Consider the following 25569-nt stretch of genomic DNA (forward strand, 5'->3'; position numbering starts at 1 on the left):
CCCCCGCGCTAATGGTACAGCCCACAGCACAAATTGCAAGACTGAATAAATAAAAAATAATAATAAAATATTTGTGATGTCACTTATTCAAAAAATGTAGAAGTAAAAAAATTTAAGAAAAGGAGAGAAAAGGACCTTCACCCATTCTTGAAGTAACCAGAAAAAAATTAAAAATGAAAGTTTCAAACAATTCTTCTGTGCATTTGGATTGGTATGGTCTGAAAAATTAAATGTAAAGCATTACACGGACTGTCCATGTTTACTTTTCTCTATTGCTCCATCTTCCTTTCTCTATGCCTATATTTGTGCTTTATCTGTCTTGAATTGCATTTAAATACATAAACAAGAACTTTTCATATTTTCAGATATTCTATTCATATTCATATTTTGTTATCTTATGCATTGTAATTCATAGATTTTTAAGAATGTATGTTATTTTAAATAAAAGCTCTTTTGTAGTGCTGTAAGAAAATTAATTTACAGCAGTATCGGAAACCCTGTTGTATTGGATTTTTTTTTTTTTTTTTTTTTTTTTTTTACTTTAAAGGGGAATTTTTGGAATGTTCCCTTTCCCATGGAGGAAAGAGTTTCACAACATTGCCCACCCTTTGCAATTTTTCTGTGCTACATGGGGGGGGGGGCAGGCTTCTGTCAGGGTCCCTCCACTAGAACCACCCCTGGTTTGACGTAATGAGGCAAGGTGTGCTTGGGTGTTTTTCAGATGTAAGTAAGATGACTACATTATAGGTGAGAAATTGCCAAATTGTGTGAAATTCGTTTTATGCAAATGTATGTGGCAGAACAATAGCTGCTTTCAAGATAGTTGTTTTAGTGTATTTCCGATTTCTCTCTCATTTTTCCTAAATGAACCATTTCCAGTTATTTGTATAGCTGTATGGCTGAGGCCTACTTAAGTTACTTATATTATATGTAGTTTGTCATAACTGTTGGCTACTTCAACATGTTGCAAAATATAAAAGGGAATAGAGTAAGCATGTACAGTAGGCAGATATTTCACAAGATATGTTTGTGTTGCTTAATTTTCACTTATTTTCTTCCTGGTATACAAAGTAGGCTACTCTGTGTCCTAGGTTTCACTTTTCACTCACCCACTCATGTGCATGTGTTGGGGGAAAACCTTCAAGACACACACCCAGTCAGGTGATTTATTGTCTTTCTTCTTCACACATTTGAAAATAAATCGTGGCCCATGCACAGGCTGTACGGAACTTTAAAATAATGTGTGGTTAATGTTGGTAGCCTATTATAGTTTAATTTCTCTTTGTGTATATGATGCAAAAAAAATAAAAAACCACACCTTTTAAAAAAACTGGTACACTGTTGATGATCATCAACAGACCCCTCTTACAATAACAGAATCTGACTTGAATTTAGCCTACTAAAGACTAATAAATGCAATGTTAATGCATAGCAAAGTGTTTAAAAGTATGTCAAAAAACAGAAGACAAAGCTGATTCATTCATAAATTGAGTTTTACATTTTATCACATTTGAGTGTTACATAAAATATTAGACAGTCGATTGGCAGTTCCTTTTACAGAACAGGAGTGCGTGTGTGTGTTTCTATCCATTTTGAATAGTTCAAAAATTTCATTTTCAGTAGGATGTTGATTTGAAAGCTCTACAAATGGGTTTCCTGTCAGCCTTTACAGGTTTGATTCTACTACCAGGTGAATTAATGGCACAAATTGTGCTTCACAGCCTAGGGCACTTAGAAGGGAGAACAATCATGGCAGCCATTCTGTAGGATCGTTCCAAATAGAATTTATAATCAAAAAGTGGAAAGTCTGAACTAAATGAATCTGTTCTAATGAACTAAATTTCTATGTGTGTCTTGGCCTGCTTAGCCAAATAGCTAAAATAGCTCATTCATAATGTGTACCAATATCAATTATTAAATAAATAAAATGCAATTCCTTAATTAGAATAACAGATCAAATGAATTTATAGGAAAATAACACAAACACAGCAAAAGCCAGTTTCAAACAGAAAGCCAGGGGTATAAATGTTTTAAAATGTTTATTATAATAATTAAAAGACTATAAACCACATAATTTTTTTTATAGAACCAGAGCGTGTTTAGAGGTGCAGCTGGATTAATTTACAACAAATCTGCAGATTTATGACATATGGTCCCATTCCCGCTTGGCAGCGAATTGTCCATCAGTTGAACCCTACGGAAAAGCACGTTTTGAAGGGCACTTGGAATAAGCAGCTATTTATGAGCCCTTATGTTTGGAACGACCCTTCAACATGGCGGCCACGATCGGAAGTGCCCTTCAAAGGCGGATTTATACTTTTAAGAGCAGGGTTGATGTTAGGCAAAGAGAGCGATGCAAGGTGATTGGCTAGCCAATTACATGTCAAAGGACCAATCAGCTTACACAATGCGTGCCGATTGGCTTAACATGTCACATGTGAGCAAGCCAATTGGCTAACAGATAACAAGAACCTATCAGCTTGCACCACAAGGAGTCCCATGGCTGAACATTAGTTCCTTTGATGCCACACCAGTAGAACCCTCTGAAAATCTTCCAGGCATCCAGTTCTCTGAGAAACTTCCTCTTAGTTCTTGCAAGTACTTTTAAAGAACTTTTAGTATTATTAACAGTTCCTTCAGTAACCGTATCATAAGCCTTCGAGGCACTTGTAATATTTCTTCAAGTTTTATGAGGACATAAACAGTATACATGAGGCTCTTTTAAAGAGTGTCCTAGATTTCCAGAGGGTTCTTTTTTTTTTTTAACAGCACGGAAAGTTTTATTAATATTTTTAGTCAACAATGCTTTGGCTCCAAACAGTGGGATGGTGCTGACATCTACTTGTGTAGCACAAAACGGCCATGGTCCATATCAGAACAATTGATATTAGCAAACAGATATTACCACACTGTTTAGCAGACTGTATACTGTAAGTGGGTGAGCTTCAGCGTGGTCAGGCTATTCTTGTTGCTGTGTGCATTTTACTTATTTTAATAGTTTAGGTTTGATCATCATATTTTCTTTATAATATATATAGGCTACCATATACAGTATTCCTTAGCATAGTGGTGTATGTGATACTTCTTGGCTTTGAACTGATGTCCTTGTTGATTTGGGAGCTCTCTTTAAATCCTTTACTAACAAGCATACATTTTTCACTAACAATCAACACAGACAGAACGAAAGGCTCTTTCTCCCTTAAGATGCAGATAGCTGATGGACCAACCATATAGGGCTATTTGACACACTTATTCAATTTGCACTTTACAGAGAGGACAGAACAAATCCTGGGGCTAATAAATGTATATCACTGTATTTAACCTATGGTAGACTATGAAAACTATTTCACTACTCCAAGAATGTCTCACAGATGACCTGCTCATATGACCTGCTTCCCATCTCTACAGTGTTAAAAATACAACACTATTGATTCTTACCGGAATCAAAACACCCCCCTTTAAAAACAAAAAACGGGCACATCTAACACCAGCTTTTAAAATAATTTCTTTAAATTATCCAATAGTCAGTTAGGCTGAATGACGGTCTCAGTCGCCATTCACTTTCACTGTATGGAAAAAAAGATGCAATGAAAGTGAATGCTGTCAAGGCTAATGTTCTGCTCAACATCCCCTTTTGAAAGTTGAAAGAAAGTTGGTCATATGGGTTTGGATTGGAACACTGAGGGTGAGTAAAGGATGACAGTTTTCATTTTTCGGTGAATTACTGTATTCCTTTGTCATTTCAACAATAAATGTTAGACATAAATGGCACTCAGAGAGAGATAAAGGGTAAACCAGCAAATCACTCTCTCTCTCTAATACACACAAAGCACAGACTTATAGAAAAAAATGGTATTTTATTTCCAGATTTTTCTTTTTCATAATTTTTTATCTTGCATTTTTTTCCCACAAGGTAAATTCAACATAAAAAAATAAACAGTGGTAACAGGAAAATATAAAAAAAATATATATAAAAAATCATGTTTATATAATCATATAATTATTAACAAACAAACAAACAAAAATAATTTTCATAAGAACACGATAAAGAAACAGATTATTAAGGTAAGCTTTTCATCTCATGCATCCTCTCTTAAACACACTCTTTCAGAGTGGTAGAGTTTTCAAAAAATAAATCAAAACAAGAGTTTTAGCCCATTGGGCTTTTTGTATCTAGCTACATGCAAAGACATAAAAGAGAACTTCATTTTTAGACATTCTTTCTGGCATAATGTAGTGTATATAGACTGAACCATGGCCTAAACTTCTCTGTAAGGTGTATGAAATAACATAAGGAATCGCCCATGGACGTTTGGGAATATCTTTTCAGTGCTACAGTGTCAAGGCTGTGCCGCAGTTACACATTTTACCTTTGTTGGAATATACACATTTTTGTTGAACATGTTTAGATTCATTCTGATTTAATTGTGTGTTCTGGTGTCACATCCACACTTTCTATGCAGTTTTGTTTTCATTCAGTGCTGAGTTTTGACCGTTTTTGATTGTTTTTGTATTTGCACTTTATCCCTTAATTTTTTTCTTCCTCTCCGTCTCTTGTTTCTCACTTACAGCGTTTTGTCACTCTCTTTCTTTAGGTGGCTGCAATGGAAAGCAGAGATTGTAACAGGTAAAAAAATAAAAGAACTGAAAGACTGCATGGTGGACTTAATGTTGTCAATGTTGTACATTCATGTCTATATACAGTGGGGTCCAAAAACCACATTGCAAATTCAACAAATAGAAATTCAGTTAGTTCAAGGGTTAGTTCAGCAAAAAATGAAAATTCTTATCCTCATATTGTTGTAAGCCTCTATGACTTTATTTCATCCATGAAAACAAAAGATGTTAAATGGATAGTTCACCCAAAAATGAAAATTCTCTCATGATTTACTCACCCTCTTTGCATCCCAGATGTGTATGACTTTCTTCTGCAGAACACAAATGAATATTTTTATATATTGCAGCTCTGTAGTTCCATACAATGCAAGTGAATGGGTGCCAAAATTTTGAAGCTCCAAAATCCACATAAAGCCATCATAAAAGTAATCCATATGACTCCAGAGTGAATCCATGTGTTCAGGCACGATATGATAGGTGTGGGTGAGGAACTAGTCAATAATAAAGTAATTTTTTGTCATAAATTCTCTTCCCTGCCCAGGAGGCAATATGCATGAAGAATGTGAATCAGTGAAGGAAAAAGGACTTAAATATTGATCTGTTTCTCACCAGAGATATCAGAGCAGAGATATTCTTCTAAAAATCTTTGTGTTCAGCAGATGAAAGAAAGTGGGTGAACTAACCCTTTAAGGCCTATTCACACCAAGCCTGTGTTTTCAGAACAAATGTTCATTCCGAACGACCTTTCGTATAGGAACAATGCATTCCTATGGCGCTATTCACATTGGGTTCGACAAATCGTACGCCGACAATCCGAAGGTGCTTTTTTTTTTCTGAGAGCAATTTGATTTTTTCTCTTCGGACTGCATTGAAAACAAACGGACCAATGAGATAAGAACTTATTGTCATTTTTCCACAGTCACTGCAGCTCCTCAATCCAGTATTAAGTGCAGCTGATACACACCACTGAAAAATTTAAACTGAAGAATTGCAGTTCATGAACCATTTGTAATAAAAAATATATATATATACCTGGAAAGTCTGCTTAGGCTATAAGAAATGTGTATGTTTAATAAATGTTCATAAAGACAGTGAGCGTATTCCGGTGCTTTTATTCATCTCATGCACAAAAACACTGAATTCAATGAAATTATGAAGTAAATAAATAATGTAAAAGCTGTAAACACATTCTTTCTTATTAGAATATTAATGCAATGTGCTGATACATCATATTTTATACTATACCTGGTGTTTTGTCTTAATGTACATTTTTAATATGTATATCACTGTGCCTGTTACAGTATATTATCCTGGCAAATATAGCAGTGAGGTTTTGCAATTCGTTTTAACTAAGCTTGTATTAAAATGTCACATAAAGACTCTTTATAAGCAATATTTTACTACAAGTGTAAAGCAAATTGCCAAACCTCAATGATATTTTTATTGCAAGGATAAATTAACACAAAGTATTCCTGTAATGGTGCTCTTTATCTCATCACACACAAGAAACCCTGAATTCAATACAAATATGCAATAATTAAAATAAGAAAAGCCTGTTTTCTTATATATAATTTTATATTATTATTATATTTTCTCCTCTTTTTTCCCCAATTTGGAATGCCCAATTCCCAATGTGCTCTAAGTCCTCATGGTGGCGTAGTGACTTGCCTTAATCCGGGTGGCGGAGGACGAATCTCAGCTGCCTCCGAATCCGAGACCGTCAACCCACGTATCTTATCACATGGCTTGTTGAGCACGTTACAACTCACCACACGCCCCACTGAGAGTGAACCACGAGGAGATTACCCCATGTGACTCTACCCTCCCTAGCAACCAGGCCAATTTGGTTGCTTAGGAGACCCGGCTGGAGACACTCAGCATACCCTGAAATTCCAGGGGTGGTAGCCAGCGTCTTTAACACTGAGCTACCCATGCCCCCTCTTTTATATAATTTTTAATGTTATGCATCATCTTTTCTATACCTGTTTTCCTTAATGTATATTACTCCACATGTATTTATATCACTGCACATTGTTTTAGCCACCTAATTTTTCAGCATAACTAGGGTGCCACCATTACCAACCCTGAATGTGGACCTCTTCCGGTATAAGCCACCAATCAAGTTCAATGTGTACACCACTGGTGTAATTTTATTCTTAAAAATGAAATTCTCTATAGATCGAGTGGTTAAATGCTAAGATAGACCACTCCATCTTCACCTGGCTGGTTAATAGCAAGTATCAGTTCTGAGTGCAATACACACAACCCTCCCTCTCTCTTCTGAAAACACTTGAAGACTTACCGAACGTATATCGGTGGTGTGCTGACTTAAAATGAAAAATATAAAAGATTGAAAAAGAGAATGATTAAGATGATCAATAAATTATAAAAATTTACTGATGTTGCCTTGTTAATATGTAATTATGTAATCTATAAAAAAGTAACTAATCTGATTACGGAGTATTTAAAATGCAATTTAATCCAATTGCAAGTACTTGGTTTTTGTAATCTGATTACATAATACAGATTACATGTAATCTGTTCCTACACAGCACTGTTTATATTGCAGGCTGGCAATACATGTCATCATATTATTATAATACTGTACATTATTATTTTCATAAACATTAGTTTGGAGTGCATAAAGTTTTACCGTTTATCACATTTTGCCATTGTTTTATCACATGCTGTTGCACAGACAGAATGAATGAGAAATCAGGTGCTGAAACACTCAGCTCCGTCTGTCACGGCTAACACAAACTTTACACAACCAGGAGAGAGAAGGAGAAAGAGCAGAAAGCCAGTGGGAAAATGATGCTTCTACTTTCTTTGCACCAAAATTGCATCTTGTTTCATCTTGGCAAAATAATAAAGGCAATATTCCCTCCGTTCTTGTCAGACAGCATTCTCTCTTTCTTAGCGCTGTATAGTAAACAGACATGCAGATCACGTATTCAGCATGGCTTATGGAACATTGTCTTTGGAAATAAATAAAGGCAACATCGGAGGAAATATGAATGGAGGTTTACATGGAGACATGAAAATACTACACCGTCACTCTCTTGGTAAAGATGCAGATTTTGTTATCGCCTCTTCAATACAACACACAGCAACACACAAATGATCTACTTACCCTTTTACTATGAATGCTTATGTTAGAAAATTATCCAACATTAGGATATTATTCTGCTGTACATCCTGTGGTTGTGTGATAGTTTATAAACCCTTATCATTAAATTCGGGTATTATCATCCCTCTAGTTTTTTACATTGCGGTCAGTGACAGCGGAACTTTGTCACACTTGCCGTAAATGCAGCCGCTTTGGAAACTTTGCGTTGCAAAATAAAGTGGCATAAGAAAAAGGGAAGTTCGATTCAGGAGTCCGCTTGGAACATACTCGTAGCAAAATACATGTGCATCTAATGTATAAAGAGGACGTATTTTTATGCAATAGCGCTTCTTATTCATCTCACTCATATAAAAACACAGATTCTTTATTCCTTAAAATGCATTAAAAACATCTAAATAACAATGAAACCGTTATGCCAAATCAGGTAAATAAATGCTTTAACAGCATCAAATATATTAATCTCATACACTGACAGCTGAATAAGGTCACAGCAGCAAAACAATATAAATATGTTTGTAGAACAGCAACCTCCAAAAGCAGTGCCTCTACTGTACAGGCCTACTGTTTATCATTTTATTTGTCATGGTCTCAGTCTGAATATACCTTTCATCTGCAATTCGTCTCGTAAATTCGTCACGATTTTGGTGTGAATTGACCTTTAGGTCTAATGTTAGCCTCGATTACCATTAACGTATGGAAAAAAGATGCAGTAACAGTGAATGGTGACTAAGGGTAATGTTCTACCTAACATCTCCTATTGTGTTCCATGGAGGAAGTAAAGTCAAACAGGTTTGGAACAACATGAGGGTGAGTAAATTACAGTTGAAGTCAGAAGTTTACATACACTTAGGTTGAAGTCATTAAAACTCATTTTTTAACCACTCCACAGATTTCATATTAGCAAACTATAGTTTTGGCAAGTCGTTTAGGACATCTACCTTGTGCATAACATGAGTAATTTTTCCAACAATTGTTTACAGACAGATTGTTTCACTTTTAACTGACTATATCACAGTTCCAGTGGGTCAGATGTTTACATACACTAAGTTAACTGTGCCTTTAAGCAGCTTGGAAAATTCCAGAAAATGATGTCAAGCCTTTAGGCGATACGCCAGTTAGCTTCTGATAGGAGGTGTACTGAACTGAAGGTGTACCTGTGGATGTATTTTAAGGCCTACCTTCAAACTCAGTGCCTCTTTGCTTGACATCATGGGAAAATCAAATGAAATCAGCCAAGACCTTAGAAAAAATATTGTGGACCTCCACAAGTCTGGTTCATCCTTGGGAGCAATTTCCAAATGCCTGAAGATACCACTTTCATCTGTACAAACAATAGTATGCAAGTATAAACACCATGGGACCACGCAGCCATCATACCACTCAGGAAAGAGCGCAATTTGTTTCCTAAAGATGAATGTATTTTGGTGCGAAAAGTGCAAATCAATCCCAGAACAACAGCAAAGGACCTTGTGAAGATGGAGGAAACAGGTAGACAAGTATCTATATCCACAGTAAAACAAGTCCTATATCGACATAACCTGAAAGGCTGCTCAGTAAGGAAGAAGCCAATGCTCCAAAACTGCCATAAAAAAGCCAGACTACAGTTTGCAAGTGCACATGGGGACAAAGATCTTACATTCTGGAGAAATTTGGTCTGATGAAACAAAAATTGAACTTTTTGTCCATACTGACCATCGTTATGTTTGGAGGAAAAAGGGTAAGGCTTGCAAGCCGAAGAACACCATAGCAACCATGAAGCATGGGGGTGGCAGCATCATGTTGTGGGGGTGCTTTGCTGCAGGAGGGACTGGTGCACTTCACAAAATAGATGGCATCATGAGGAAGGAAAATGATGTGGATATATTGAAGCAACATCTCAAGACATCAGCCATGAAGTCAAAGCTCAGTCACAAATGAGGTCTTCCAAATGGACAATGACCTTAAGCACACCTCCAATGTTGTGGCAAAATCGCTTAAGGACAACAAAGTCAAGCTATTGGAGTGGCCATCACAAATCCCTGACCTCAATCTGATAAAAAATGTGTGGGCAGAACTGAAAATTGTGTGTGAGCAAGGAGGCCTACAAACCTGACACAGTTACACCAGTTCTGTCTGAAGGAATGGGCAAAATTCCAGCAACTTATTGTGAGAAGCTTGTGGAAGGCTACCCAAAATGTTTGACCCAAGTTAAACAATTTAAAGGCAATGTTACCAAATACTAACAAAGTGTATGTAAACTTCTGACCCACAGGGAATGTGATGAAAGTAATAAAAGCTGGAATAAATCATTCTCTCTATTTCACATTCTTAAAATAAAGTAGTGATCCTAACTATGATTAAATGTCAGGAATTGTGAAAAACTGTGTTTAAATGTCTTTGGCTAAGGTGTAAGTAAACTTCTGACTTCAACTGTATGTCAGAATTTAAATATTTGGTTGAACTATGCTTTTAATTTTTCAAAACTTTTCACTCATGTGGTTAGACTTACAATATAAATTGTAAACAAACAATTGTTTAAAATGAGAAAAATGCTAAATAGATGGTCTCAGACATTTGGGCCCCACTCTATGCATGTCTGGGTGTGTGTTAGCTCACTTATAGTACTCGTCCTGTGCGAGGGAGTGATGATGGTGGTGGTGGATCCACTGCTGTTCCAAGGCCAGTCTCTGGAACTGAATCTCAGCACTCTGAGCTTGCTGCATCGCCTGGAGCTGGTGTGCTGCAGACATGGACCCACCCAGAGACGAGGACTGGGGCATCTCACGGAAAGGACCACCTGTACATAACATTAAAAAAAAAAAAGAAAAAAAAAGAAATGGAGAAATCGATTAACAAAGAATAAATACTGTACATTGTAAAACAAAACATTTATTACAGCCTTACCAAAGATCTGCTGTCGGAGCACCTCGCTGTCAGTGAGGGAGTGTGCCAGGATGGGAGGCCCAAGAGCAGCCCCTGGGTATGGCAGACGGGCCAGGGGAGACCCTGATGCCAGCGGATCCATCAGGGGGTGTACCCCTCCCGCGGCTGCCACCCAAATACGCAACAAAACAAAAGTGGGAAATTTAATAAGAGTAGCACAGTTTCCCTGTAGCACTGTGGGTAAAAATGTTTAGTGTGTTTACCATACTGACAGCCTCACAATTACTGAAAAACTATCTGAAAAATTATATATTTCATATATTATATATATTATATAATTAAATTTATTCCCTGCAGCTAAAAATATTAAAGCTAAAAAACTAGGGAAAAATCTAGAAAAACACACTTGCTGTAAGACTATTTGACTCTCTGATTCATCCCTAATAGTGACAGAATTAATCATTTTTTTTAATATGTCTACATGTTTATGTTGTTAAGTAGAGTGATGTTTAAAGTGCCGTGTGTGTGTATGGTGGATACCTGTGTCTTGCTGGTGCAGATGAAGGTGAGAGTGAATGTGTGAATGCTGGTGATGATGAGGAGTAACATTCAGCATCTGTAGTCGACCAAGAGAATCTCCTCCTCCTGTACCTCCTGCAGCTGCTGTGCCTCCTCCTGCTCCTCCACCTGTCCCTGTCCTTTCCCTTTCCCTCTCTCGTTCCCTCTCTGCAGCAGGCATCACTCTCTCCCTCTCCACGCTCCTCGCACACTCTGTACTAGGAGGAGTACGGATGGGGGTGGTATATCCATCAGAGGGTGGGGCTTGAGTTGGGGCAGTTGGGGGTGGACAGGAAGGGTGTGAATTTGGAAAGGTGGAGTGTGGGGAGGGGTGAAGAAGAGATGATGCTGCTGGAGGAGGTGGAGGAGGAGGAGGTTGAGGGGGAGGGGCAGGGGTCACTGGCGTCACTGAGGCTGCCCCAGGAGCCTGGTGGGTGGGGAGTGTGGCCGGGAGAATAGAGGAGGTTGGTGGACCTGACAAAGGCTGAGGGAAGGGGTTTGGATTCCTAGCCGCTGTGGCTAGAGCTTGAGGGGGTGGAGCAGGAGGCGGAGTTGTACCGTAAAGGGCAACCTCACTACTGGGTGCCCCGCCTCCGGCTCCGCCCCCCAGCAGCAGGGAGTGTGAGTGTGCGTGTGAGTGTGTGTGTGACAAAGCTAGAGATGGGTCTGCCAAGGCTCCAGCTGTGTAGACACGCTCCTCACTCTTAAACTCAAATCCTGGCTTCACACGCTCTCTGTGAGCTGCTACAGCGTGAGGGAACCCCACTCCTCCAAGCCCCGTCCCTGTTAACCCACCAGGCCCAGGACCAAGCCCTGGATGGACGGGGCCTCCCTCCAGCCCACCTCCATACAAAAAGCCCAGAATGGCAGCAGCTGTGGCAGCATCAGCCGGAAGGTGGTGCGGGTGTGCGAGGGCAGGGTTTTGGAATTGGGACAGGAAAAACGAAGGATGCACATGGGGATGAGCGTGTGCATGTGGGTGAGGGTGGTGGTGGAAATGAGGGTGGTGTGCCGGCATGCGTCCGGCAGCTCCCAGCGGAGACATGGCATGAGGACGGGCATACTCACTCAGGGTTCTCAGGGCTGGGGTATCAGGGCCCAAATATGGACCCCCAAGCCCAATGCCAAGAACACCTTGAGGGCCCCCAACAACTGTAGAACCCCCTCCCATGGAAGGGAGGAGAAGAGTGTGAGGAATGGAGTGAGAGAGAGACGGATGCAGAGGATGAGAGGGATGAAGGGTGTGGGCGGCATGGTGAGAGGGGTGGTGCTGTGGATGGGCTGTGGGGTGAGAGGGGATTACTGAGGAAGAGGAAGATGACGAAGGGTCTAGAAGAATGGAGGACGAAGAGGGAAAGAAGAATGAAGAGCCCTGGCGTGTGCCTGTAGCTCCTAACCCTGTACTGGAACCACTGTCCTTCTGCTAAAAAGAGAGCGAGAAAGTAAAAGGTTTACAAAGAATGCGACAAGTATCCACATAAAATAATTTTCACTTGACTGCACTCCATCCATCCTTAATTCAGGGTTCCCACACTTTTTACCAATTAATTTCCATGACTTTTCTAATCGTTCATGATTACTGGATAAGGATTTTTATATCTAACTTGATCAAGATAGTGCTCACCCAGCAAACTTTCTAGTTGATTAAATATTTAAAAAAAATTGCATAATGGTAGTTGACAAAATACTTTTGGAAATTTGACAAGTCCTGCGATGTGACATGCTATTTATTTATTGAAAACTATATTAAATGGCATTATGCCAGATTCTTTTATTATTAAGGATGCTGTTTTTATCACCTCATTAATTGAGAGACTAGGTGGAATATTCAAACTTTTAAAAAAATCATGTCACACCTCATTGTGAAATGTACACCTCGTCATTTAAAATGTATTATTGAAGGCAAAACGGTAATTAAAAGTTGTCAAAAATGTAAAAGAAATGGTGACCAGTTATAGGACCTAAGATGTACACTTTCCCTTATTTATTTAAATTTTAACATTAAATCTTGATGTTGAAAAAAAAAAAAAAAGCTTGTGGACAGGTTATGTGTCAACTACCCATAAACAGAAACATTTATATTCACAATAATAATTTCCATGACTTTTCCAGGCCTGGAGATCACAATTAAAAAATTCCCAGTTATTTCCAGGTTTTCCATGAGTTTTAATTCCTTCTCTGTATTTTCTCTTACCAGCATATGTCTATCCAAGTCTCTTTCTCTTTCCTTTTCTCTCTCTCGTTCCCTCTCTTTCTCTCGCAGGTCTCTTGCTTGTTGTTCTACTTCTCTACGAGCCCGTTCTATGGCCTCATTCCTCTTCTTCCAAAGCTTAGAACCATCAAGCGGAACAAAGAGAACATCACTACGTGCACAAGAGTTCCCATTGCCCCGGTCAAGAACCCTGTGGAACCTGAATCCAAAGAATTGCAATACATATCAATACAACACAACCATATACAATACAATCACATCAAATGAATGGCATAGGAATAATCAATTATTTCCTCAGCTTTTCTCTATGCTCTCTTTCCTTCTGCCACCAGGGTACCCATTCAGATTCCGCTATGTTTTTTGTTTTGTTGCTTTTTTTTTGTTTTTTTGTGTCTAGTATAAAACAACACATGCACACAAAGCTGAGCTGCAATTGAATGTTTATATCAGGTAGGACAGGGGTGCTCATTACATTACATCGATCGCAAGTCAACCACTGGTCGATCTCGTTAACAGGTCAAACGGTAAATGGAGTCGAGAGAAACTACTCAAATAACGAAATTCTTAAAAATCGCTTTTTATTTCCCCATTTCAGCTCCCAAGCGGGTGGATTTACGAAACGTAGGATCACCGAAGACTCATTCATATTTATAAGGAAAGCTCTACTGATTAGTTACGGCTACAATTAAAGATTTGGGCTATAGTTTCTCCAACCAAACAGGTAGCGCTTTTATGATAAATATTACTGAATCATCTAATCAGGTATCGCTTCAAGGGCGTAGATTTGGCTTAAACATTGGGGGGTTGCCACATAAAGCATTTATATGTTTCCATTGATCATAGTAAATTGCTTATTTTTATTATTGGGAGGGTTACCAATTATTTTAAAACAGTAGGCTACATGCACATACTTCAGTGCATGTTTCATGTTTTCACATTTCTGTCTACAGTTAGGAATTGTTCTACAATGGAGCATTGATGTTTTTAAGTTAGCAACTGTTGGTCAGTCAAAATTAAACTGTATAAATAAAGCTTTGATTGAAGAAAAATATGTGTCTTGTATTTGAGTTTCAACCTGTTCACCACTGACAGTTTATTATTGTTATTGATCAATCGATTTTCATTCATTAACGGTTGTCGATTAAGAAATGTAATAAATACAGGGTTTCCACACTTTTTTGACCAATGTATTTCCATGACTTTACCAGTCTTTTTCCAGTTGACTCTTCCACTAGGTACAGATTTTTAAATTAAATTTTATAGAGATTGCACTCAAAAGAGCAATTCCTGGCTAATGAAATGTTTTAGACCTGATGATAGACTTTTCATTTTTCGTTATCTATTCTATAACACTGCTGCTTGGAATCACTTGACACTTTTAATTAAATCCAAAATAGTGTAGAGCTGTGCAAAACACAAATTGCACATTTGATATTACTGTCAATGTAGTTCTGTATGGTTTGTTTTCTCAATTCTAATGTTTATTATGTTTCATTAGATTTCATTGCAGTGAAACATCCGATCTTACCGAGCTGACTGGCTGGCATGGATTGGAATGTCAACAGGTTTTGGTTCTGGGGAGGGGCTTTGGAGAACTGCAGGTGGGCTCTCTGACACCTCCCTCTCCTCTATTGGCTCCTCCTTGATGACTGGTGGTGGCACAGGGCCAGAGTATGAATCAGAGTGGCCATCTACTCCAGCAGATGTGCTGGTAGCTGGACCAGTGTTATTGTGGCCTGGATTACCAAGATGTGGTTGTATTTTAGAGTTTTGAGGGGAGTGCAATTGTGATTGAGTGTTAGCGCTATTGCTGTTGTTGGGACCAATGCCGCTGGCATTACTATTTGCCATAGCATTTCCATGGTTACCGTTGCCATGGTAAGAGCTACTGAAAGGGGAATGACTGCTTAAAGTGCCATGGTAAGGAGTAGGTCTGCAACCTGATGGACAAGAGGTTGGCACACCTGATGCAGGAAGTGGCATCGAGGGAGCAGAAGTTGATGGAAAAGGAGTAAACCCTCCCATTTGATTGTTTGAGGGGCTCGGAAGAGGAGAGAGTGGAGTTGGAGTCTGATTGGATGAAAGATATGGGCCTTGTCGAGAATGACTGCCTGGAAGGGTTGAGATGGGTGGTGGCTGACCATGTGAACTAGTAGGGGGAGGAGGAGGTGGGTAAGAAGTAGAAGTGGGATGTCCATGTGCAGAGCCACCTGATGAAGGAGAAAGGGATGGTGGTTGATTGCGATTTGAATGAAGAGATGATGCAGGGTTCTCCTTTTCCCTCTCTCGGTCTCTATGCTGCATAGGCAAGGCTGTCTGCCCAGGATATTGAGAATGATGTGGATGTGAAGGTCCTACAGGATATTCCCGAGTTATGTTGGGGGCCAATCCAGGTGGGCTCGGGTACTCCCTGGGCACACTAGAATGTGGACCAGAGGAAGAGGTCGCTCCAGGGGGTGGGTAGTCCTTGGCTCCTGGAGGGGGGTACTCTCTCAAAAATTGTGTTGGGGGAGGAAGATCTGCAGTATTGCAGGGTGTTAGGGGGGTCTGTCCTTGCGATGTCTGCTGCACATTTGCATCCATAGGTGGGGGAAAGTCTCTACTAGTGGAGTTTGAAATGGCAGAGGAAAAAGGGGGATGACTAGAGCCATTTTGTGGTGAACTGGTTGGGTCATGGTTCAACAGTTTTGTTGAAGGTAAACCAGATGATGGGCCACCAACAGGTGCTTGATTGGCATTAATGGGATAACTGTTACTCCCTGCCTCTCTAACCTGACCTGTCAACTCTCCCCACCTTCCGTCCTTGTCTCTTGGATGACATCCTCCCCCTCCTGTGCTTTCAGGTCCAAACTCTCTGCCCTGAGCTTGAAGTTGCTGGTTTTGCAATGTAAACTCTCTACCTGATCCCCGCTCACGATCTCTGAATCCTGATCCATATTCACGACCACTTGGTGGTCCTGAAGGCCCCTCCCGGTTTGATACTTGTGAGCCAATGCCACCATATTCTCTGCTCTGTCCTGGTAGTGGGTTTCCAAAATCCCGACCCACATTAGAATTGGGACCTCCACTACCAGAAGTGTTACCACTGCTGCTGTTTGCACTGCTACTACTAGCAGGGAAGTCTCTGTTTCCAAACTCCCTCCCACCCCGTTCCCGCTCAGCTGCAGTGCCATACCTGGGCAGGTACTCTTTGTGTGGGTGGGGATGAGGGTGAGGCAGGTAAGGTGGGTGGGAGGTGTGCCGTGTAGAGGAAGGAGAATTGTAGACTGAGGGCAGCTGTTGCTGCACTGGGGGCTGCTGGCCTGGATGTGTGTGGTGGTTACCTGGGTAACGTACATATCCCCAGTTGCCAGGACAACTAGAGGGAGGTCCCCCTGACCAGCTTGTGGGAGTGTAATGATGAGTGTTTGGAGGCAGAGGTTGCTGGGAAACAGGGCTAGTTTGCGGAAGCAAGGAGGGTGGAGCAGACTTATCACCTTTGTCTGGTTTGTCTGTTTTACTTTCTCCACCTGGAGCAACCTGCCCCACCTCTAAGGGTTTCAGAGCAGGTGGAGGTGGGAGTGTTGGTGCATGACTAACATTTGAATTCCCATGGGAATACTCAGAACCTCCCACTCCAGGTTTCCCACACTGAGTGCCTGCTTTAGAAGTGATGCGATTGCAGGTTTGTAGCGTCTCAGTGCCACCTTGCCCTGTGTATTCCATTTTGCTCACAAGTTTGGATTCTAGGGGGAAGTATGACTTCCTGGTGCTACTTGTATCACCTGCGGTGTCCACCACTTTACGATGAGATGGAAAAACAGATGAGGAGGACTTCAGGGGGGACAAATCTGCCTCCATTCCACCCTCATTGTCCCTCTGATCGATAGCACTGCCCTCCTCGCCCCTTCCTAAGCCACTCTCCTCCTCTGCTACACATTTTGATGCCCCCTCATCTTTGTTTTTGTCACCCTGCTTTGGGGAATCTGGAGAGTCAGATTCAGAATCCAAACTGGCCAATGGGGAAGCAGAGAGACTCGGGGAGGAGGATCGATTGTCCTGGTCAATGTCCCGACCACTGCTTATGCTGCTGCTACTATTGGCTAGGCTGCCTCCAACTGAGCTCCTGCTGCCCTGTGATTGGCCATCCTCATTGTCACTCTCTCTTGATTGACTGTTGCTTGATATTGGGGGTGGGGCTGAAGTTGGAATGTTAGTTGAAAGGGGTGGAGCTGGGGAATTGGAGGAGGTGTCCTGCTGGCAAAACCAAACATGTACACATAGAGGTAATATGTGTATTTATCAAATTTAATTTTAGCATGTATTTATAAAGATGTTTTCAACAATTTATCAGTACCTGGACTTTCTGTCTTTTGGGAGGGGGTACAAGTTCTTCCCCTTCACTTTCTGATGAATCATGGCCTTGAGATCGACGACTAAAACGCCCAACAGCCAATTCCTCTCCAGCAGCTCTTTGCTTAATAGTAAAATTTTTATCATAATGTGAGACATTTGCATGTTTATATTTAGAATCAAAAAGCAACAAAAATGTGTTCAAAAGGGGCCTAGAAAAAAACTATGCAGCGACGAGAACGTAGGTGTCTCTAAGTGTGTTTTAAACTGTTGAAGTTTTTTTAAACTTGACACAGCATTTAAAATAATGTGGCGTTCCTGTTTAAGATGCTGAAGAAAACAGCAAATTATGTAGCAATTACTATTAGCTACCATCTAGTGCACTGGAAAACAATTGAATAACAGCATGGATGGATGCAAAAAGACATTCTGTGTGAACGGCCCCTAAGCCCACAAGCACATATAAACACAGCCAAACAAATCCCTTAAAAGAATAGCTCGCCCAAAAAAAGAAAATTCTTTAATAACTTATTTGCTTTGATGTTGTTTTAAATGCATATGACTTTCTTCTTTTGAACACAAAAGGAGATGTGAGGCACAATGTTAGATACTGACAACTTCAGTCATCATACACTTTCATTGAATCGTATGTCCATACAATAAAAGTGAATGGGGACTGAGGCTGTTTTTCTGCCTAGCATTTTCTTTTGTGTTTCATGGAAGAAAGAGTCGTATATTGTATGTTTCGAACAACATAAGAATGAGTAAATTATGATTTTGGGTGAACCATCCTTTTAACACACAATAAATATGCACAACTGTGTGGAATTTATATTTAAGGTATGAGGAAAAAAAAGACTATTAAGCCTGATGAACATTAAGAATAAAATAATCTAAACTTAAATTAGGCACCAAGAATGAAGAAAAAGAACAAATGGAGGATATAAGGAGAAGAGGAGAATGACCAAGATCATAAAAAGTAGTACATAAAGAGAAATAAAGACAGATGGTTGAATGGTGGACATGAAAATCTTACTGTTTGCTTTTCATTGCGCTCTGCTCGAGAGGGGCTGGGGTGAGGACGTCTACCCCTCCTTTCCTCGCTGCCCCCCCTCCTGCGTCCACTGCGGGCGGGCATCTTTGGCCATGCCCAGCATAACCGAGGGAGGGCAAAGGCAAACAGAAAGAGGAACAGGAAGACAAAATGACAGCGCAAGATAAAAACAGAAAAGGCGATAAAAGAATTGTCAGAAACTGTCAGCATCCTTTGCTCAAAAGGAGAAAAATACTATTTGACAGAAGGGGAATTTCACACATTGAACTAAAATTGATATTCAGAATCAGTTACTTTATAATGTTTGATGTTAGTGTCCTTAAACATGGTTCTGATTAAGTATCAACTTGTTCAAATGCCACAAAACTTGTTCAGACTTGTTTAAATGGCATAGGCGCAAGTAGTAAAGACTCAAATCTGCATTTGATCCACCTCTGAGCCTGATCTTAATATGCAGTAACATTCTCACCGATTCTTTGTGAGTTCTGGTCTTCATGACAAGCTCTCTATGTGGTCCATTCCTTCCAGTCCGCCATTACAGAAAGCTGGAGCGTGACCACAATTAGGATGGTTGGCCTACAGGCTGACAATCATACCACTGAATCTTTGAATCCTGAGGGGAATAGAGGGAATACCACTAAAGTTAAAATAAACTTTACCATAATATAATAAAACCTATACCATAGAATAGTATAATAAATACACATTTCTATTAATTCACAGTTCCTTGTGATATGAAGGGGTGATGAGATAAAATATTAGTCCATGTTTAAGTAAATTTGTGTGTCCATCTTATGTGTAAGATGAGAATTTATGATCAAATGTTTTTTGATAAATCTAGGATTTTATCATGATCAATGATACAATTCTCTGTGGTGAAATGGTCTGTCATTAAATTATATAGTTTATAATTAAATTATACTGCTTACTATTTTGATGCTATTACATTACTCTGTTTACAGTGGGCAACTGTGTTGTCATACAGTACGAAATATATTTATGTGGACTGCATGGTACTTCAGAGGGTTTGTGGTACTCTGAAGCTGAGCTTTAGAGCATTTCATCAATGTTGAATGGAGCTCTGCAGAAATCTTCCACTGCAGCCAACATAGGGAGTGAGGTACTGGCTACCCCAAAACATCAATATGCACACAAACCTTGAAATGCAACATGCACATACTGTAAATACATGCTTCAGAACATAAAAACTCATACTGTATGTATTCACAAACATACTAAAGAAGCTTTCACATGTTTCAGGTGTTAAGCATTTTCAACGTGTAATATTACGAATTCAAACTCCCCTTGGACATAATCTACATTTTCTTTTGTGCAGTTCAGAAATTCTTACCACTGTCAGAGAGGTTTTTCTTTTTACTTGGGGTCCTTTAAAGCAAATGCGTAGAATCCTTTTTCTCCTCTTTTTTTATCTCCTTCCATCTTAGGATTTCCTTCTCTTGTTTCTGTTTTTTATTCCCACACAGCAATGCATCAATGCATTTTTCATTTTGAGGACAGGCCTGTTTTTCTCAAATAATGCTTTCACTACTAGTCTGACAATATTGGACAAATTCAAACACAATCTCATAGTAATGTTCAGTCACAATGCAATAAAACACTAACATTCAGTAGAAATGCTAATTAACCACATTACAGGCTGAAATTATAATGAATAAAATTTTTCCAAGTATCTAGGCACATTTTGGCCTTTTTCACTCTCACACATGCACACCAATGGAGAGAAAGAGACAGAAGATAAATAATTAGATAAAGACAAAGAGAGAGAGAGAGAGAAAGAGAGAGAGAGAGAATGAATCACCAATCACAGTCAGGAGACACACTTCTGCTTTGCCATCCATGAAGTGTGGTTAAAAGGTTAACTCAGTCACTCCTGAATTTCAAAATTTTAAGCCCCCATAGTCTCTCTCTCTCCCTCACACACACACACTTCATTTATTGTGAATGAGGCTATATATAGCACACTAACAGACTGGCTAAAATGAGTGAGTGTATTTAGCGCCACTTTCAAAGCTACTAGGCCTAATTGTACATTTACACCCAAACCACTGAACACAGGAGAAAAACCACAGTGTTGGTTAATATTACATTTGAACAGATTTACAGACTGCAGACATCTCAAACAGTTTAATACACAGGCTACTCTATCATGACCACAATTATCAAAATATTCATCTGTAAAACAGAAATTAGGCTACTGTTATCCACCTTGTGCATATCCCATAAATGTAAAATCAGCATATTTGTGCTCCAATTACAGTGTACACAAGGTAATACATCCAAATGACAGACAAAAAAGGCTGCCAGCACTCTGTCTAGAGGTGAACCTTATTCATCAGGAGTCCATTACCAAGATCTTGGCCGGGTTCCATGCATACCAAGAGCCTTCCACTCCATTCCCACTGCGTGTAAGCAATCAGCAATACTTTCACTCATGCATATATACACTCAGACACATACACACACACACACACACACACACACACAGAGAGAGAGAGAGAGAGAGAGAGAGAGTAACAATTGGCTTTGATTTGGAATTCTTTACACGCAATTAATGCACAATGCCAAAAGGTGGAGTGTCAGGCACCAGAACGTGCATCTCTGTGCCTCTCCTCCGACAGTCCCAGCCACGCACTGCAACGTTCCTTTCTTCCATTCTTCTGCCGCTTGTTATTGATAGGCATGCAGAGAGGCTGTGCTCTACTGTACTAACTGGACGACGTCTGGATTACAGTTGTTCTCATACAATGCGGCGGCAAATTCTAGCCTGACAAGACGAGGAGAGAGAGGATCGCATGTAGGCTACCCCGGTGTCTACCCCCCTTTCGGTGTTTTCTTCACGTATGAGGAAGGTTTGGAATCAGAATGGCGAATGGCATTCGTGTCGAGCTCGCCGGATCGCGCAGCTCCGTGGAATGCGTGCACTCGAAACCTGCTTGGTTATGCGCCCTGATTTTAATATACGATTTCAACCCAATCTACGCACATTAAAGCACAAAGACTGGGAGTGCGAGGAGGGTGGACAGACAGACCATGGCCAAGAAGAAAGAGTAAAAACATAAGCATCCATTTTCTCCTATTCCCTTACCTACAATATCCAGCGATGCGTATCTCCCTTTCTTTCTCTCTCCTTCTGCAGTTTGTACTGTACATTGACCTACGCGCGTTGAAACACTCAGGCGACACGATGCGCGGAAAGACTTACATTGTTGCGGCTTCGCAAATAACGCAGCGTTTTCTTGCTTTTCCCAGCCGCTCCCCCTGAATTCGGCGCAGCAGAAGACTGTACAAATTGATGCGTACGTTTGATTCTTCCCCACCCCCTTTTCTTTTCTACCCCTCTCCCTCCCCTCTGTCAAGACGACTTGCACTCTTTTTTACCGTCTGTACGGGCGCAAATCTTCACGGAGGGGTGAGTGAGGGACGCGCGAGCACTAGTGCAAGTCGAGGGTGAAAAGGCGGGGCGTGATTTCGCTTATTCTTTAGTGGAAAAGGTGAAGAAATAGGAAAAAAGAGATTTGAAAATGTAGAGATATGGCTGGGTATGTCTTAATTTTGTAAATTGCCATTTATTTAACTGTCGATTGCCGACACTTAATTAAGGCAATTAACCTAGAACCGCTTGATTAGTCAATGGGCAGTAATTAGCCTTAATTGTACTATGTTAATGAGGTAGGGATGCCACTATTCTTGTAAAGTTATTATTTGAAATGGGCAATAGTGTTAATCTGAGCGCCTATTTGTTTCACGAGGCACATTTTAGTTGGCCAGACCTACATTTTACCATTCTGAAAGAGATTCCTCTAGGGGCCGTTCGCACCAAACACGTTTTGCGTCAGTCTGCGCTGTTTTCCCTTTGTTTGTTTTTTTCAGTGTAAACACGCGCTGAACGGACTTCTTTGACCGCTTCCCCGTGTTAAGTTAAAAAAGAATTTCAACTTTTAAACACGCGTCTAGATGTTTTAGTGCAATAACGTGTTTGTTTGAACGGCCCCTAATTCTGTACTTACTTTAGAGAGACTGCAATGGACTGAGCAGTCAAGCGGCCTCTCTCTATCTCTAAGACAAACACTATCTATCTCGCTCAGTCTGTCTTTCTTGCATTTTTTCCCTCAACCCTTTCGAGCAGACCTCTCTCCAGAATCCCATTGTGTTGTAACCATAGTAACAAACCCCGCTCAAGTGCGCGTGCGTTATCATGGCTGTAAAACTCTTCATCTACCGACCTTGCGCGAGATGATTGGCTGCAGAGGTGCTTTGCACTGATTTACCGCTGCAGGTGTGTAACTGGGTGAGATGTTCACTTACAACAGTGTTGTAACGGATTGTGGTTTGTTACAGCACATGATCAGCATTAAAGAGGTCTTATGCACAGGGGATTCAAAAGACGACATGCAAACCTGTAACAAAGGAACACACATCTCACACCTCTTTTAAAACACATTACATTCATAAATCTGAGGCAACAGACTCTAGTACTTGTAGCTCATTAAAAGCGAAGGAGTCAAAAATATAGCAGTTTGATATAGAGTTGCATGTTCATTCATAATTTCCTCTTCAACCTTTATGAACGGGTTTTATATATATATATATTTACACAACTTGGGGGTGTTTTAGTTTAGATAATTGGTGTAGTGGTTAAGTATCTTGAAATGCTAGCATAAATATCACACTAGTCTATAGCTTTATCACAGAACAAAATGCAAAACAAAATGTATTTTTAAAATAGAAATATAAAATTGAAAGAGCATTTATAACAGTGTTTATTACTCTGTACTAGCAGTATTTATAACTGTACTGAATTGTTTTTCTAAACATTCTTAAAACAAGATTAATTTACTTCAAAAGCAAAATGACATAAAAAATTAATCTTTGTTTTCAGATAAATCTAACAAAATTTTCTAGGGTTCATGCTTAAAACAAGAAGAAAAAAACGTAATTTTCTCTTGGAATAAATATTTGTTTTCATAGCCAATTGGCAAATAGTTTTTTCTTGTTATAAGCATAAAAGTCACTAAATTTCTGAAAACAAGACAATATATCTGATGTCATTCTGCTTCTCAAGTACATATGCATGTAAACTTAAGAATGTTTCGATATTTTTTTACTGGAAAACAAGACAAAAATACAATGGTTTTTTTGCAGTGTGTAATACAACTACAATCCCCTTCTTTCTCTCTCGTTCTTGTGTTTGTAGAACACTGTGTCCTCTCTGTTGCTCAGTATTTATAGATCTTCTCAAGACAAGTTCTTGAAACAATTGTTTTTTTCCCCTCTCTGATATTGTCCCTCTTTGTGTCAGAACAGTCTGTATTTGATACAGTAGAGTGGTGGACAGATAATTTGTCCATTGTGGTTCGATGGCCATTTTATTTGTCATGTTCTCAGTGAAGAGATAGATGAAGTGTGCTTGGCACATATCTTTCAATTAAAGGGATAGTTCACCCAAAAAAAAAAAAAAAGACCATTCTGTCATCAATTAGTCACTCTAATGTTGTTTCAAACCAGTTTCTTTCATCTGTGGAACACAAAAAGGTAAGTTAGCCTCAGTCACCATTCGCTTTCTTTGTATGGAAAAAAGATGCAATGAAAGTGAATGGTGACTTAAGGTAACATTCTGCCTAACACTGTTCTGCTTTTCTGTGTTGCTGCATCCATACGACCAAGTCCAATTCCAAGACAACTGCCATACTGGGCAGAGCAATATAAACAGACATTTCTGAGTGCTCCTTTAAAACATAAACCTCACTTTGACTGTGACTTAGTAAACAGTAGCATATAGGACAATATGGCCTTTATGGAAAATGGAAACATTGTTGCAAGTTAAAAGTGTACCGTGACCAAAAATGATGGGAAAAGTTGAAAAAGAACAGGCTCAAGGCATATAGGATTACAATCTGTTACTATATCTATGTCTGGACAGACAAGAACAGGAGGATGAAAGGAAACATGGGAACTGCAAACATTCATGTGTGAAAAACAGGCGAATGCTTGCACAGATGAAAGAGTCATGGAGCCAGAACGAATAAAATGGGCGGCAGAGGGAAATGGAATTGCAAACTTGCTGACACAGAGCATAGAGAAAGATACACAGAGGAAAGACTAAAGATAAAATATCACAATAATGCAACAGAATATGCACCAGAGAAAACTATGGTAAACCGTTTGAGAGAGTGAGATTACGTTATCAAATGTGCATGTGTGTGTGCTCGAAATTGTTTTTGTTTTCTTTTTAGCTTGCAATTTTTCCCTGTATATTTATACTGTATTCTTTCTTTTAATGGCCATTGCTTTAGAAAACTATACAGTCACACCAATAAAGCTTGTTTGAATTGAGAGAGAGAGAGAGAGAGAGAGAGAGAGAGAGAGAGGGAGCAGGACAACAGACTTGAATAAAAGGAAAATATAAGAACGAATATCAGAGGAAAAGCTAGTTTTAAATCAATATGAAAATTTGTTCACAACCCCTTTTTACTTCAATAATGTGACGTATGTCTGAGTGGTACAGGATATTCAAAGACAAAAAAAAAACAAAACAACAACAACAAAATGTAGGGTGGGACTTGATTTTATCCATCAGGAATTGATTAGATTGTGAAAACTGGTATCTCTGACAGGTGGTTGGAGGGGATGTGTTGAAAACCATGAGGGCTGGGTGATGCTGCTGAAAAGGAAAGTTGAATCAGAGGTGGCATAAGTTAAAACATTTTAATAAAAGATCACTAAGACAAACATTTTGGAAAACCATCCACAGATGAATAGCTGCATCAGCTACAATAAATCAAA

General features: G+C 39.7%; 1 protein-coding gene across 7 annotated transcripts; it reads right to left on the minus strand.

Annotated features, from left to right (window-relative positions):
- Positions 1-1501: 1501 nt before the first annotated feature.
- Positions 1502-22142, minus strand: LOC127452813 (atrophin-1-like). Of its 7 annotated transcripts, none has more exons than XM_051718561.1 (10): positions 21872-22142; positions 19235-19378; positions 18748-18849; positions 17716-17835; positions 14908-17612; positions 13362-13578; positions 11150-12590; positions 10631-10774; positions 10343-10523; positions 1502-4599 (listed from the first exon to the last, which is right to left on the minus strand). In XM_051718561.1, exons 2-10 carry the CDS (start codon positions 19259-19261, stop codon positions 4566-4568), a joined length of 4971 nt encoding a protein of 1656 aa, XP_051574521.1. In that variant the 5' UTR covers positions 19262-19378; positions 21872-22142; the 3' UTR covers positions 1502-4565. The 7 variants fall into 7 exon arrangements, with proteins under 7 accessions (XP_051574521.1, XP_051574516.1, XP_051574517.1 ...); XM_051718556.1 differs by having other exon boundaries at positions 14908-17615; XM_051718557.1 differs by lacking the exon at positions 21872-22142 and adding an exon at positions 21134-21861 and having other exon boundaries at positions 14908-17615.
- Between the last annotated feature and the right edge of the window lie 3427 nt (positions 22143-25569).

Source organism: Myxocyprinus asiaticus, chromosome 15 (genome assembly GCF_019703515.2).
Source record: "Myxocyprinus asiaticus isolate MX2 ecotype Aquarium Trade chromosome 15, UBuf_Myxa_2, whole genome shotgun sequence".
NCBI lineage: Eukaryota > Metazoa > Chordata > Actinopteri > Cypriniformes > Catostomidae > Myxocyprinus > Myxocyprinus asiaticus.